General features: G+C 42.1%; 1 protein-coding gene across 1 annotated transcript in view; it reads right to left on the bottom strand.

Moving 5' to 3' along the window:
- The window catches only part of SLC35F3 (solute carrier family 35 member F3), a 167835-nt gene that overhangs the window by 32553 nt on the left and 118202 nt on the right, over nucleotides 1-17080 (bottom strand). Inside the window, exon 3 of the mRNA XM_039569397.1 lies at nucleotides 13756-14080. Coding sequence (XP_039425331.1) covers nucleotides 13756-14080 — 325 coding nt within the window. The remainder of the gene's footprint in view (nucleotides 1-13755; nucleotides 14081-17080) is intronic.

Genomic DNA, 17080 nt, shown 5'->3' with positions numbered 1-17080 from the left:
TGATGAAACTGAAAGGGAGGTTACTCAATAAGCTGAAGCCCTTGAGAGACAGAAAAATGTACTGAACAGTAGTTACTAATTTTAGTGGAGTGTCTGACTTTCTTTACAGACTGTTTCCCAGGAAGAGTGACAAAAGCAGCAATGTGGTTCCAGCTATCTGTTCAGAGGCAATGCTGTTTTGCTACCCTACTTTCTTCTGGATCCCTAGCGGTGAGGGTGCTGCTGCTCTGGCCGGCCCCTGCTGCCGCAGGGAAGGGATCTAAAACACCTCACTAAGGCAGGTGGGCAAAGCACTCTGAGATGTGCAGGGTTTTAAGTGGCTGGGGACACCAGCTTAGTTATCTCCTAGGGTTGCTGGCTACTTTCCCAGTGCTGGAGAGCTGGTCAGCTTTGCCATGGCCATGTTGGGACTACCCAGGAGGTACAGCCTGCTGAAATCTCCCTACACCACCAAGGATGTATGAGCTGAAGAGCTGTGTAGCTAGCTGGCCAAGGGGGAGGGCAGGTGGCTATTTTGTTGAAGGGATCCCAAAGCCGGAATGACAGTTCCTGTTCATGCAGAAAGACCAGTGGCAAGCAGTGGCAGAAAGCAGGTGAACCTGGCATTTAGCTGGAGACACTTTCCATCTTGTTGTAAATCACCTGCTCTTGTTCACTGTGTGGTGGTGGGCTGGAATGAACAGCTCTCTGTTCGGGCATGAGATGTGTTGTGAAGACTGTAACACAGCTACTGGGAATCACTCAGGCACACTGAGGACTATGGGAACATCAGCGTGATTTGTACCAAGTCTAACGGAAAAATCAATTAATTCATTCTCCAAGAAGCGTAAGATAACAAAGCTGCACTAACAAATCTTGCCTGGTCAGTGCTATTTACATCTTTAATTGCCAGAAAAGGGGAGAGCATCAGAACACGGAGGTGGCTATAAACCAAGTCCCTGTGGAGGAGGGATTGACCAGGTAAGCATGCACTTAAACCAGGACATGTCTTTCAGCTGTCTGCATTTTGTAGAGCATGGAGGGACTGTGTTCAAAGGCTTGGGTGACTTGAGTGTGTGCTAAGGAGCTTATCTGCTGGAGTATGTTAGATCAGCCATGATAAGCCGAATTAAGATGGCTTGCATCTCACCTGCTGCTGCCAGTGCCACCGAATCTTTGGCCTGTCTGTGCTTGTGGGGATGGATCTGCTTAGGCCTTACCTCTCGCAGAGAAGAGAGGCTCCTGAGGAGGGGGAAATGTCTGCTGGAAGCCACACACAGATGTTCATGGCTGTTTGCAGGATGGGGGATGTGTCTTAGCCTTTTTGTGGCTCTGACCCTTTGACAAGCTTTGCTCCTCAGGAAGGAGTGCCATTTGGCATTACTGAAAATCAGCACTGGCACTCCTATTAGTAATTAGTCAAATTAATTATTAAAGATACAGAAAATAACACCAGCAAGGAATTAGGAGGGTTTGCTGATTACTCTCTATTTGGTTCATAAATGTTGCTGGGGAGCTGGAAGCCAGTTTCAGGTAACTTACACTAGTCAGGATTCTCATCTTCACCCACCCCAGAGCTGTGCCAACATGAGATATTTTTGGTTTGAAAAGAGTGTAAATGAACTGAGAGTTTGGCTCACGGGTGAGGATTGGATAACATAATGACAGAAGGGCTTTATAAACATTTATTATTCAAAATCTCTTCTGCAAATGTGAACACGCCTAGGCAATTATCTTGCTTTAGCCGCAGATGGGCAATTTTGATGCAATTATTATGCACCTTCAGTACTACAAAGATTTCAGTGCCATTTCTTTTGAAAATGTCTGAATTAAACAGAATGACAAAACTAATGAACTATTGCATCTTTTTCCTGTCAGCTGCACAACGTCTAGTAGATGCCATCAGCATGCTTCATGTGGAGGAACTGCGTGGTCATGGCTGTTAGCCCAAAGGCATGCAAACGCTGAGCTTTTTTGCTGAAGACAAACCCCATCTGTAGCCTTCAGTAGCTGAGTTACTTGAGGAAGGATAATTTGTTGTTGCACACTCAGATCATGACATGAGATGGATACCAGGACTTTATTTGCCATCTCTCTCTCAAATATCCCTAATGAGATGTTTCTACATGTCCCCAAAACCTGTGGTTATTTACTGTTCTGAGCTAGACAAAAGCTTTTTGAGACTCCAGATACCAGCAGCATAATAGTAGAAAGTGTCTGAAGCCACACTGACTAAGAGAACAGTTTGTTTTTAGCACAATTGCTATGGAGGAAACACACTTGTCTCCAGTTTCTCGAAACCACTTGTCTCTGGTTTCTTGCAGCAAACACATCCGGGAAGCCAGCTGTTTTTTGTTTTGTTTTGTTTTGTTTTAATCTTTAAAACAAAGCAAAGCTCAAGAAATATAAAGCAGCAGACAAGTTAGTTTGCAACTTGCCAGCCAAAAGTGAAGTCCACAATTAACTGTACATATAACTGGCATGATTTTCAAGAGGAATTTCCTCATTATGACTCCTGTTCACCTGAAAATAACACCAATTCACTGCTCACTTTCGAAAAGACCGCAAGAAGATATCTTTAGCAGTTTGGCAAATTTTATTTGTACATTCATTCTTGTCAAGAAACAAATCAGTTAACACATGAAATAACTCTTGGTGGTATGATTATGTCTTCCCTCGGTGGTTCCGAGTGACTTATCTGGACCTCTGTAACTTGGATGGCTGCTGAGCCAAACCAAGCCCTGGTATATCCCATGCTAACAGCCTGCAGCCAGCCACAGGACTCTATACATGAGCAATACTACAAGAAGCACACTGTCCACTGAAATCACACAGGATTTATTGACCCAGCTTAGCTCATAGAGGAGCTATAAGTACTGTCACTCATGCAAATGTTACGTTTCAACAGAGCTCAGGCACCCTGCTTCCACAACACAACACATCTGGCCTACCATCTCTGATTCCCAAGCATGCAGTAACCACTCTTTGAGGCTCTTCTTGTTTTTCAGGCTCCTGACAGCTCACCAGCACACTGAGAGAAACCAGCTTCCTTGTTTCAAATACCTCCCTTATTCTGCTTAATGTCACTTAGCTCTTTCCTCACCTTCCTCAATCCATGGTTTAGCTGATCTTTATCATACTCCCATACAGTTATCTGTCTTACATGATCAAGACTACAACTGTACTAAAAATCCATGTGGAACTTGGTAATGCAGAAAATTTTGGCATAGGAACTACTGGAACTACAGAAGAGCATGGGTTTATAAATTGTCTGAAAAATCTATGAAATCAATAGAGCTCTTTGTTAAGTGCTGTAAGACTTTCAGAGGGTTGGCCTTAATTGTTAAAAATTTCATGAGCAAGGGCAGGTCTGCATGCATGTTAACAGAAAGCAGCTGACCATACAGTGTCTGTATGTCACTGTATCCTCTTCTGGCACACTATTTTTCAACACTAAATTTTTATATTTCAGTTCTCCAGAATCAAAAGTCACTTTTGAAAAGTAATGTGGAGGAGCAGGGTGAATTTCAGTCTGGTCAAAGCCTGAGTTCCCCTCTGCAAGATGAAATAAATCTCAATAGTTATTAACTTGATATTTTTAATATACACTCAGCCAGACCCTTTCTGATAGAAATTAGGAAGAAAGTAGTTGCTGTGAGGGTGGTGAGGCACTAGAACAGGTTGCCCAGAGAAGCTGTGATGCCTCATCCCGGGAAGTGTTCAAGGTCAGGTTGGATGGGGCTTTGAGCAATCTGGTCTAGTGGGAGGTGTCCCTGCCCATGGCAGGGGAGTTGGAACTGGATGATCTTTAAGATCCCTGCCATTCTATGATGAAATCAGCATTCTGTTATGGGGCTCAGTGGAGTTATTCTAGACAGGGTCAAGTACTGCCTGTACTCATCACATTTAATATAGAGAACTTCATGAAATACTGAAAACGCTAGGTGAAAATTTGTTTGATTATTAAAAAGAAGTTAAACTCTCATTTTAGTGGCTTAATACCATTTCTTTTTAAATTTCAAGGTTATTAAAAAATAAATCAAATGGTCAGGATTTAAGTCAACATATCTTTGCCTGACAACAGAAAAATATTTAAGGTGGCTCTGGCAAAAAGGGGCAAACAGAAGCAGAACAAGTACCATTCATGGCAATATGTTCTGGTATGTGTAATTTTGGGATATCCTAGAGACAGCGCAATAAAAGATGCAATAAAGCACACCTAAATTTAATAACAGTTATGCCTCATTCAGTGTCTGCAGAGCACTAATCATTAACAAAATTAAAAGGCAGATATGATGTGGCTCTGCACTGAGCAGGCTGGAGTAGAGCTGCCTCCCCAGGTCCCCAGCAGCTAGAATTTTGCCATGATTCTATGACCTGATGTTCAGGATATCGCTGTGAGATGGTCTAACGAGACCACCACTTGTTAGATGGAAAAAATATCAGACAGCATTACAGAGCTGTAGTTTCTTTTTTCTTCCAGTCAGTCTTAAGAGGTACTGAAAGTAGGGGTGAAATTCTTGCAATTTTCTAGTGTCCTATTGAACAGGAGAGTTTTTCATATCAGAAAAATTATCTTTCTGTACTTGGAAATCTATATGTACTCCAGCCGAATGTATAATAAGCCAGACTAGTGAAGAAAGTTGCAGTTCCAGTGCAGAAAAAGCAAGATACAATTTTCAGTTGGCCTGGCTGGCGTCTATAATAGACACTGTGAACAGAATTTAGTTAAAAAAATGCAGTATTCTAATGAAGCAAAACATTCTTTTAGATGCAATGCAAGGGCAAATGCCATATGATGTAGAGGAAAAAGACACAGAGTCCTCCTCTGGCAAATGGACCTGGATTCATACCATCCAAGGTGCCTCATCTTAGCAATGTACTACATGAAGGTTAATACTCTGTCACTGAGGGGGCACTCATAGGTGCTTGAAGGGACCTGAGATCCCTGAGGCTTAATGGTTGTGGATGCTGAAAGAGATGAGGGATGCCATCCTTCACATAAGGCTTCCAGAGGCCCACTCCCCCTGTGGGAATCTGAATGTTTCACTCAGGCAGTGGAAGGTTTTTGAAGATATGAAGGGTATATTGCAGCAGACTCTAACTGCTTGTGAAATGAGCAGCTTCAGTAGAAGAGTAAACACCTCCCCAGCTCCAGAGAGAAGGGACACAATTTATAAATTAACAAACCACAACACCAGCTCTAGGTGGGGAAGAGCTCATTGGGAGGTATGAGGAACAGGGAACAGATGAAGCAGCCACAGGAGACTTAGTGCAGGCTTGCTTAGCCAAGAGACCCAAATGATATGGCAATGCCCATTAAGCTGTAAAGTAAATGATGCTCTTTCTTTTAAACTCACTGACTTGTAGCCCTGACCCCAGGGACTGGCAAACGAACCAACAGGAGGCTTGTTTCTTTTCTACAGCCAGGCTGAAGAGAAGTGATCTTCACTAATTGCCACCCAAAGCAGGTGAACAAGGTAACAAAACCAGATGTTGTTTGCCTTCGCCATTTTTGGATTGGATTCTCTGGCAAAAAAAGCTACTATTTGGAAAGGTGTTTTAGCATTGGAAAACACAAAATGGTTGTACATGAGTGTGTGAATACATATATGAACCTGTCTGCCCATCAGCTCATACCTTATTTCCCTCCAAAACCCCTTATGGATGTTCAGAGACAACATTATGTAGCTGATCAACAGAGTTTTTCAGTTTATGATGCCCTATTCATATACCACTGTTGCTGCAACCTTCACCTTTGGCTATTTGTCCCTTTTTACCTGTTACAGCTTTGTCTAACAGGCAAGGGTGGCCAGCTCCTGGAGACCTGGACTGAACAGGATCCTCGGCCAGGTACATGTGCACTTACATGAAGCTGCCTTTTCATACAAACACAAACACAAACACAAACAATTCTGGGAAATCTGGACACAGTTCATAACCACTAGGCAGCTGGACAAATAGGTTTTTTCCACTTCTGTAGTACTGCCAGCCTCCAACACTTCTCACTGTATCATCCATCTTTATTGAGAGCTGTTAATTATAGCTACAAAGTCTGTTGCCATACATGCACTTTCCTTTTTTAAAGCAGCTTTAAAGGTAGATGTCTTCAAGATATTTTGTCACAGATCTGGGCTGGAAAAAACAAAAGCAGAATTCCTTATCACTCCTTCCCAGGTTTTGTTGTTATTTTTGTTGCTTCTGTAAACATCATGGGGAATCTCTCTAGGACAGTCCCCATTTAATGAGTTTGTGCACTGGGGGTTAAGGTACTTGGTGTGGTGACCACGGTAAACAACATTCTGCAAAAAGGCCAGCTGTGAAACCTTCCATGTTATGATGACTGGAAAAACAGCAAATCCATGCTCACCTCAGCTTTCTGCTTCTCTTTCTACAAAGTAAACATGATCACACACACTTTTCCCAGTCCTTTTTTTTTCATTTGCCAGCCATAAAATGCAGCTACTTTTCTGTTTGTGTGTGCAGGTTGTGCCTGGAGGCAGAAAAGGGAGGAGGTGACCCGCAGTCCCTTCAGTCTGGCTTGCTTTTGTCCCATGGTCTCAGTGAGTGCAGAGAGGTCAGATCATCTTGAGTAGGACCAGCATAGGTGGATTTGCTCTTGAGGTCTCCTGAGAAAAGGCCTAGCAGTGTGGGAGCTTGGCAGCTTGCTTAACTAACCAGAGGCAGTGCTAATGAAATGCAGTTTAACTACTGACCAGAGAGAGATCATTCGGTGCTGTATGACACATCTTTTTCCAAGCAAAAGCCATTACATAAATACATTGTTTCATAGCACATGCCCTGTCTGCAGGTAAGAACAATTACTTCTCTTTCTAGTCCTTGCCTCAAGCACTGTTACCTCATAGGAGGCAGTTAATGTAATTATTTTGAAGCATCTGTTCAAGCCACAGCAGAGGAGACAAAAGTAATGGAACAACAAGACAGAATTACAGGACATTACTTAATTCAATCATCCTGGAAGGATTTTGCAAACCAGGCTCAAGATTAAAGAATGTGGGTTTCTCCTGATCAAGCAGTACCCAATTTTTATTCTCGATTAGCACTTCAGAGAAGTCCAAAAGCCCAGAAGAGGTGCTTCTCAACAGATGAAGGCTCTTCAGATTAAGGGAAAGCTTTTCACAGGACATAAATTTTAAGCTCTTTTCAGAACATCATGTTCTGAAAAACAAATACAAACTCCAAGTATAATCTGTGAGGTTAAATTAGAAAGGACTGGTTTCCTAAAAAAGGACCTATGACCATTTTCTTACAAAAGCTAAGACACGAGTTCTCAGAGACAGCGTTCTAGCTGAATAGAAGGAATTAGCAAATTAGTCAAACAGAATTTTAAAAGAAATCTCTAAAAGGTATTTCCAGGAGGTTTAGAAAGGGAGGTAAACATATAAATGCCACCTTATGTCCCTGAGTCCACCATGCAGGCTTACCGTTGTGAGAGCTGCCTCCAGAGAAATTAGGACTTAGGCATTAATTTTAAATAATAAAGTGTGTGTCTGCCAGCCACTCACATCAAGAGTCTGATGTAGGTACCATACATTTGAGGTAGAGAAAAACTATCACCTTCATCATGTTCCAGGAGCAGTTTTTTTAAGCTTTTCAATGGAAGACACTGAGAGGAGCAGTATCTCAATTCTAGTGAGGTGCCTAACTCTGGAATGGTGGAGGGGTCCCACTAGCAGCGAGTTTGACCACAGCCTTTCTCTTTCTCCTCACCCTCTCCTGCTGCTTACCTCACATACCTCATGTTTGTGCTTCTGCTGTATGTTTCGCTCTCCCGTGAATTCTGTGGGGAAACCAGACATTCAGCGCCAAGCTGGCAGTGCTGGAGTATGCAGTGTGACACTGAGGAGCCAGCTGTGGCACATTTCCTCCCTAAATCAACCCCTAGTACTGTCTTCAGAGGAGACGATGTGAACAGGAGGCTACTCTAGAAAAACTCTGGAGCTGTTATTTTCTCAAGAACAGGCAGCCTGTAGAGCATATTTTTGACAGCTGGCTGAGAAATTTTTGTTTCACGAGGCATAAAGACCAAGAGACCATGACATTAATCTTTAATCACCTAAGAAAACAAACCTCCCCAAAAAAGCAGTGGAAATGACGACTCACGCGATCATCTGGCAATAGGGCAGCATAGCTGTATTATGTCAAGGCAGCAGCAAGGGGCCACCTCCAGAACCCCCATGGGGTGACAGCACACCCATCCCATATCCCGTGGGGAGACACTTTCCTCTTCAAAAGGCAAGAAATAGCAGCTGCTGCAGGTTTCATCAGGAAGAGGTAACTACTTGACTTGAGAAACAGAAGTTAACAACCACATCACCCTGAGCTCTGTGGCTTGGGCTTCGGCTGAGCTAAGCCCAAACGAATGCCCCATGACCAAGCTTGATGCCATACAGACAACAGGTTGGACACTGGACACATGCCCACCAGCACTGCCACTACCACAAACATCACGCTGTTCCAGCAGAAGGCTTCCCTACTACTGCTACTTGCACAATTTGGCCTTGTCTTCAGCTAGAACCTCTGGCAGAAAAGTGCATATTCACTGAAAACAGTTGGAGAAGTGATACAGTGGTCCATCAATAACACAACACCACCAGCAGCTCAGATATCTGCGGGAGAGATAAAGATGACTACGAGTATCATAAACCTCTTGTACAATATCCACATCTTCTTTTAATTAATTGCTTTGATACCAAGCACAAAGGTGAGCCCTGACAGATGACTGTAGAGGTCAAACTGATCTCTTGCTGTAGAGATCAAACTGATTTAATCTGGAGTTACTCCTAACTGGTGTCTTTTGAACACAGGTAAGAATCAGATGCTCTATCTTTTAATTTCAAATTTAATTTGTTCCTTGGTTGCTTTTTTATTTTTATTTTTCCTGAGAAGCTAATGTGAACCTGAAATGTAAAGTGATTTTATTTTGAGGAACACAAAGTAAATAGGTATTATTTTAAGGATAATGTTCTTAATTAGACAAACAGAAGTTTATAAACTGAAGTTTTTTGAAAGAAAACATGCTTCACTGGGTGACATTTGCTAAAAACACTTGCATTTGTCATGTCTTGATGCCTCCACAGCTTATTTATGACTCTCTTAATGCTGTCTGCTCTGGTGGCGAAGATCCCATCTAAGTAGTAATATAAATCAGTAGGATGCCAAAAGTTAACCACACTACAACATTTTAATGCTGCTGGGTAAGAGAGGCTCATGAACACAAACCACTGAAAAATCGATAGTAAAACAGCATCCAGTCACGCCAAATGGCTCTGACCTTTTTTTCCCCTTAGAGTTTCATGGTTGCCAGGGGTTTGGTTACCAGTGGGGTTCTCTGCCTGCTGCAGAAAAGGAGGGCAGTACCGATGGTGCAGTGAATTGCATTTCATATGAGTCAGGATCAAACTAAAGGACTCAACTCCTTGTATTACTGGGGGTGATGGCTAGTGTCTCATCTTCTCCATGGTAGCAGAAATGCCTCTGAAACACGTTTAGAAACTGGCCCACATTCTCCTGGACCTCAAGTGAAGCTATGGCACTGAAACTTCAAGGCCCCTTCATTCTGGGCCCATATGCATATAGATCAAAAGTGGCTTCTGTGAAGTCAGTATGTAGGTAAATCAGAGTAAGTGAGATCTACTATGTTAGTCCTCTACCATTGTTGCATCAGTATTTTGGCTCAGTTTCAAAGACATAGCAATACTTTGGTGTTACTTGCAACTTTTTCTTTATTTTCAAAGAAAAATCTTCAGATTCTGAAAGATTAGTGGCAGATAATTTGGGGACAATATCGAGACAAAACTCTGAATCAGTGAAAAAGAACATTCTAAAATGTTCAAATGTGGTGGCAGATCAGTGCGGGGACTGTACTGTGTTGATTTCTTCATTTGCCCAACACATCACGTGCATTCAAGGTTTCAGAAGAGATTTAGTTTTAGCTTCTGTTGTGTTCTTTAGTCCTAAAGCTTTATGAAATAAAAATCAAGATCTAAATGATAAATGAATAAATAAATAAATAATCCTGAAAACCATTCTTGAAAGTCCTTCCCTTTCCTTCTCAAAAAAATCATTAGCTAAGACCACACCATCAAAATAAACAAGCTTTCTGAGGTGTTTTACTAAAATGGGAATAAACCCCTCTATTATTCCTCCCAGCTGGAACACAGAGGGCGAGTCTTTATAAAAGGCGTGTTTCATTCTGCCTAGACATACACAAAGCTAAGCAATATCTTGCAGAGATTTTAATTTAATCTTTCATGTAGCCAGGGAGTTTTAAGCCCTAGTGCTTTTAATTTATGTTACCTCATAAATTAATAATGTAGGTATGATGGAGGATAGCTCATCAGATTAAATGTGTCATTTTTTAAAGCAGTTTGGAAGCAAAAAGTATGAAGTACTCTTAAATGATGCATTAGGTGCACAAATCATTACATGTGTTATTTCTGGACTGGACAGTGGTTGAAATGAATAATATTTTAGTTACAGTAATTTTATTTTAAGCTAGTGAGCACTTGCACAAGAAGTAGGAGAGTGATGCTGACCCTGGCATGCTCTCCTGTGGCCTTCCAGAGCTCTCCGTATCACTCCCATGCGTGCAGTCCTGCGCCATGATGTCCTTGGTAGCAACCATGGGAGAAGTTCTCTCTACGCAGTCTACACTTGGGCACAACCCTGACAGCATTTGATGGAGCTGTACAGGGAGTATAGAGCAGCTGGAAGTGAATGCATGAGTTCTGGTTTGCTATGAAGAGTGACTCTCTCCCCATGGTGTGGATACACTGATAGTCTACTTCAGCTTAAACAGCAAGTTCCTTACCATGCAATATGGTTCAATCATAAATCCTTAATACTTCACATTGTGGTCTAATACTCAAAATCTTATGAAGAAACTGAATAAACCTGCTCTTACATTCATGTCACTACAAAAGTTTGGTGGCAAATTTACAACTATTATACATGTTATAAAAAGGGAAAAAAAAAAAATCTGTTTTGCTGTCATAAGTCAGGTAAAAAATGGTTTATGTCCATGATGGGTATGTTCTTCTTGTGCGACTACAAACCATAAAAATTAGTGTATTTACAGCATAGCATACATACTGGTACAATACAACAGGAATTTAAAAACAGTAATAAACCATATAATCTATGTAGGAGGGACTATACATCTATTCACTGTTGCTACATTTTATGATCCCCCTTTTGTGTATTTTTCCCGGTGGTTGCTGTTTTTTATGTGCCCTTTAACTGTATAGGGAGGTACTCAAAGCACACCTGCTGGCTCCGGTGCCCTCAGGAAGGGGCGGTGTGAAAGCACTGCCTGTGCCAGGTGGAGGGGAGGCTGAGCTGCCCAGCCTGCTGAGGTGGCTGGGTAGGTCTCCTTGGGGAGCTTTGCTGCCAAAAACATTAGATACCTGTGGATTTTAGCAGCCTATGTGGGCAAGATCTGAGAACTCCTTCTTTTTCTACCTCACTGCTAAGGTGACTTAGACATCATATTTCCACCTTCTCCCACTACCACCTTTTAATTTACCTTGTTCCAAATTCCTGCCAGAGAGCTCAGATTATATGTAAAATACAGATGAAAGTGAAGGATAAAAGAAGCAGAAAGTGATTATGCCAGTTTCTTTATAGCTCTAGGTCAGAACTGTCTTCTTTTAACTACCCAGAAGTCTATGAAATGTCTCTCTAACATGTCCAACCATGCCTGAACTGCAAGCTTTCCTGAAGATGGTGATACCTCATATGGAGCTGCAAAGTCCCTGTGTATCTCTTTCCCTATATATTTGCACACAAACATAATATGGAAAAAGGGGGAATAATCAAGGGGGGAGGCTGGACTGCAGTGCTTGGGTTTACTGATGTATACGCATGTGACATCTCAGCTGTAATGGAGCAAGCAGATAAGCAGTAAATCTTTTCACAGTTACTCTTCGTGCAGCACCACCAAAAGGCCTCAGTGTAGATAGTGGACATGCTGAGGCAGACACTATGTAAACACACGGTAAGGGGGAGTCTTCCCTCCTCTCTAAAGGACTTCTCATCCAAAAGAACAGGGAGTACAAGGAAATCAGAGGTCTGTACTGACTTGCTCTAAACCACAGAACAAATCTGCAGCAAAGCTAGGAGCCATAGCCGCATCTCCAAATGCACACATCTTCCCTGACACCCAGAAAAACCTAAGTTAACCCTATTCAGTCTACTTGTCAGACACACAAACACACACTATTTATGAAGCCTGGGCAAGCCTACTGCTAATGATATCCCCCTGCATCCCAAACATGCTGCAGGGCTTGCACCTGCTCTTCAATTCAGCCCTCATTTAATTAATGAAAGACATAAAACTACCAACTGTATCAATTTACTGCAGCAGTAACAAGTATGATGCTCTGGGTTTTTAACCCCAGGGATCTGGCAAACCACAACCGCTCACCCCAGAATTCAGCAGTATTTAAAACATTCTCTGAGAGCAGCTGGAAAGAAAAATACTTAAAACCAAAGAAACAAAAAGGTAGTAGCTTTTAGGCTAGCATTTGTTGCTGTTTTTAGATTAAACTGTAGCTTTCTGTAACCTCCGTACTCCTCTTATCTCTGAAGCAACCACATTTGCCGTGAACAAATGCAACCTGAAGACTAAAGTGCAGGAAACGTGGCGCTTATGAAAATGCCTTTAGAACTTCTGGATCCTGCTCTAGAACCTGCAGTGAATGGTCATATCCTTTATCTGCAGCCTCCAGATCATTTAAAAGACGAAGCAACCACAATGATAGTTAAGCAGTAAAATCTCGTAACCCTAGACATCTGAGGTAGAGCATTTCCTGAGTAACCTGGTTTCTTAGCTTTTTCTTGTAGTAAGTTTCCACCTTGCTGTGGCGCAGCTGGGAGCTGAGAAATGTGTACTTCTTACTGTTTACTTTTCTGAGCTACTTCATTAAAAGTCTATGAGTCCCACTGTGTAACAGAAGGGGAAAACGTTGTTCACATCCTTCCACGTATCAGGGAAGCTCTCTGACATGGGACATCTTGATGGCTGAGTCATCCCATCTGTCCCAGACACCTCTCAGGCCAAAATGAGTGGAGCAGAGCTGGGGGAGTGCTCTGTGAGAGGCAGTCTTTCAGGCAGACACAGCATCCTCAGCCTCTCACAGAGGATGGGCACTCAGGGCTTTCCATGAGTGACTCAGGCTTTGCGGGTTTGGCTTGCTATACAGACAAGGTGTGCTGAAGACAAAGTGCTGCCTTTGGTTATGACTGTACTTCCTCCCGGAAATAAACACAACAGCCCAAGTTTAACTGGGATCACAGCTTGGCCTTTGATGTCAAGGGCGTAGTGCCAGGAAAATACTGCAGTACTTTTTACTCAGCTATTCAAGGCTTTGCTCTACTCCTGAGCTTGGAAAAGAAAAGCTTACTTAGCTTACTCAGAGGCTGACAGAGAAGTCAGGTAGGGGAAAGAGATATTAAAAAAAAAATTACATTTGCAGAAAACTCTTGATAAATAATAGCAGAAAATGCAGACTTTCATTACATGACTTGCACATCTCGGAAATAAATCTGAATTTCTTAATGCTGAAATGAAATCATATTAGGAATAATAACAGCACCTAGCATAGGACACACAATGAACTCAGACCATCCTTTAACAAACCTGGAGAGGAAAGCAAACACAAGTTTGATTTAACTGACTGATTTGAACAAAATGTCTGCGAAATGTAGAGCAGCATGCAAGAGCCATGGGATTAAAAACAAAAGCTCCCATACCTGTATCTTTGCTTTGGAGACTGCTTTTCAGCTGACTTAAAAACATGTCCAAGATAATACAAAGGAAAGAATAAAAAGTTCCAGTTTGTTGCAAACCACGTTAGAGTGAAGGGTGCATCGAATTTCTTAAAGGTCAGTTTTGCTAGCTGGGTGGAACCCGACCAAGAGGAGCAGACACCCAGGACCACGGCCACACCCCAGAAAATCTTCTTGAGTTGCGTCACGGAGCATTTCCAGCAGCAGCGGTTCACCCTTCCACTGCCTTCCGCCCCAGCTTGCATCTGTGCTTCGGCTGGGGCTGGAGACTCCCGGGAGCGCTCATCCCCTGCGGAGAAGAAAACACATGGCTTACTAAGGAAATCCATCCTACATTTTAGTTTTCAAATCTTAGGCCCTTCTGAAGTCACGTGGAGCTTTATGAGCAAAGGAACCCACCGGATCTTGCCACAAAATGTCCTTTGTTTTTAGATCATTGCAAAGCCTCTGGTTGAACTGAGGCATAATTAGAATGCAAATAACAATTATCACCTCTAGATTTAGAAGCTGTTGAGTAAAATGGAAGTGAAAATTACATGTTGCTTTGATGTACATAGAAAGGCTTAACACACCACTTAAACTCGTGCTGTTGGATGTGTAAATGAATGAAAAATATGGTATTGAGTTTAATAAAGCAGCAAAGGGGATTATAACAGCACTTGAAATTGTTATTGTCTTGGAAAATGCAGAAATGGCCAGTTTATGGAATATGGTGTTTCTTAAAAGAGAGGGAGGGCAATACATTTAGTCTTGAAGTTAAGCAAAATCACTGCAACACAAATAGCATGATTAATACTGAATTGGATCACCAGGCATTTCAGTGATCCCTGGAAAAACAGGTCTCCTGTGGCTGTAGCCAGATGGCAAAAACTAGACCAACCCACAGGCTGCCCTGAAGTCCATCTCTGATCAGGCAATCCTAACTTTTTTCAGTTCGAGTCCTGCACAAACTGAGACTGGACTGGAGCTTTGCCCCTTTATAACTAAGCCTAGCATGCTGCTGGAAATTTTTCTCCTAAAAAACCTTGCCCCTTCAATCCTCAAACACCAACTGTTATAGCCCTGCTATCCTACAGCTATCAGTCAATAATGTATCCAGCTTGTGAATGAATGAGCAAAGAGAGGTTAGGTGGTTGAGTTCCAGAGATCAAAACATGCTGGCAGACCTCAGCAGCAGGCCACTGCCCTTAGGGATTTCTACCTGCTTTTCCTAAATTCACCCCATTCAACATCCGCTGAAGTTGTCAGTCCCCCACACACAACACTCAGCAGTGATGTCTCTTAGAGGCTGACTGCAGTTTAGTTGGTCCATTTGCCTAAAGCAGGAAGTAACAGTAGTTCATGTTGAAATCCAGCAATCTACAACTTCAAAACTGTCCAGAATTTACTGCATGCATTGAAAGATGAAAACATGTAAGTAAAGTGAGGACAGTGAGAGACTGTATTATTGCCAAACATTTATATATGTTCAAGGCAGATGAAGAGAGGTCCACATACGAAAAAAAGTCCTTCCTTATCCTGGTGTGAATTAGTATTTGGAATGGAAAATCTCCTATTTCAAGGTAACATAAATTTGTATTTACATGACCTAACACATTATGAAAGAAAATTTTTTCTTTTTATGGAAAGAACTATTTAGTTATTTCTCTACAGGTAAGAAATACATTATCTGAGCTAAAAGTACCATTAGTTTGCCTGGTAAAGCTGTATTTTATAACAAGAAGGACTGTGGCCTCTGTTTGATGGCCTGATATCTAAAAAGAACGTACAGCAGCAAAGATATAAACATCTAGCCTTTTTGTGTGGTTTTCAGAGAGATAGGGATGTTTCTGATTTCTCCACTTATTTCAGTTTTCAATAGAAGATTGTGTGGGCAGCCTCCCACATAACAAGAGATGCACCAGCAAGCCAATGAACTGTCCAAAGTTAATGTGACCTTGTATTAAACACATAATGGAAAGGTTACAAGTTACCTGCCAAATGTTTCAATTGAAAACAGACTGCCTGAGAAGACTTGGCTCATTCAAAATAATTCTAATGCATTTTCTTAGTAATACTTTGCTTGTAACTAATGCTTCTTGCCTCACTTGCTGCACAGACCAGTGTCAGGGTTCAGTTTATACCAAACAATGGAACACTCATTTATTTTAACCTCACCATGTAATGGGCAGTTGCCAGCACTCTCTTTGCTGTCCACCACGCAAGTCCTGCAATGATTACCGCATTTTTCCTTTCCACTCAAGATCTTCTTCCGAGCATTGTCACTGCAACACCAAACACTTCACACACCCCAACAAACTCCAGCATCCTTCTTCCCATGGACCACTGGGATTTCTGGGCACAGAATAAATGAATTCAGGAAGCCAGTGTGCCAAACAAGAGCTTAAGAGGAGTTTGTGCCTCTGGGTCAATGCAACTGCACTCAGAGTTTACATTTTTGAAACTACTTGGACACGTAGGCAAAAATGGTCCTCCTTCTAGAAGACAGCCAGTGAGGTATCTGCCATTCCCGTCTTTCTGCAGTTACTCCCCTGGGAAACAGGAAACCAGGATTTAAACCACTCCTGCTGAAGATATTTAACATTAGGAACGTGCCTAAAGCCACTGGGGTATTTTAAGATGAGTAGGTGCTCTGAATCACAGCACTGAAGCTGTGTTATTTCTTCTAATATGAGAATCAATCACAACTCTACCATCTGACACTCAAGATCTGGCAATAAAGTGTTGATAGACAGCCCACTACAGACACTGCGGTGAAGATCTTCCCCTCATGAAGGGCTGAAGCCACCTGCCCAGATCCCCATTGTACTGTGCATGTACACAGGAGTCAGCAGTTCACCTGGACAGCTTGCATGCCTTCTACTCTGTTCCATGGCAATTACTCCCTAAAGCTGAACTTTACTGATGCTTTCTCTGCTACATAGGCAAAATTACTTGTCCAGGTATATTTAATTTTGTGTTAAACACACCAACAGAAACATTTGCTTTCAGCAATAGACAATACTGCATGCATAACTTCTAAAGGGACCTTGCACCTGAAAGGTTAACTTTCTAGGGATGCTCGTTCTCTTGATGCTTTTACATCCTGGAGGGACTAAAAACTTATCCCAGGCACAATGGATTTCATAATGATAGGGGTAAAAACCACTGTCTGATGATTAACAGTTACAAGCTGAGACTTGTAATATCTCTCAATATCTGTAGTATCTATCAGTCAAACTCATGATTGCTTGTGCCACAGCCTTTTCCAGTGGATGCACCACTGACCTGGAGAACACCTGGGACATAA

The sequence above is a fragment of the Corvus cornix genome, chromosome 3, assembly GCF_000738735.6.
Source record: "Corvus cornix cornix isolate S_Up_H32 chromosome 3, ASM73873v5, whole genome shotgun sequence".
NCBI classification, from domain to species: Eukaryota; Metazoa; Chordata; class Aves; order Passeriformes; family Corvidae; genus Corvus; species Corvus cornix.
The sequence above is the reverse complement of the archived record's forward strand: the minus strand, read 5'-3'. Positions and strand labels throughout refer to the sequence as shown.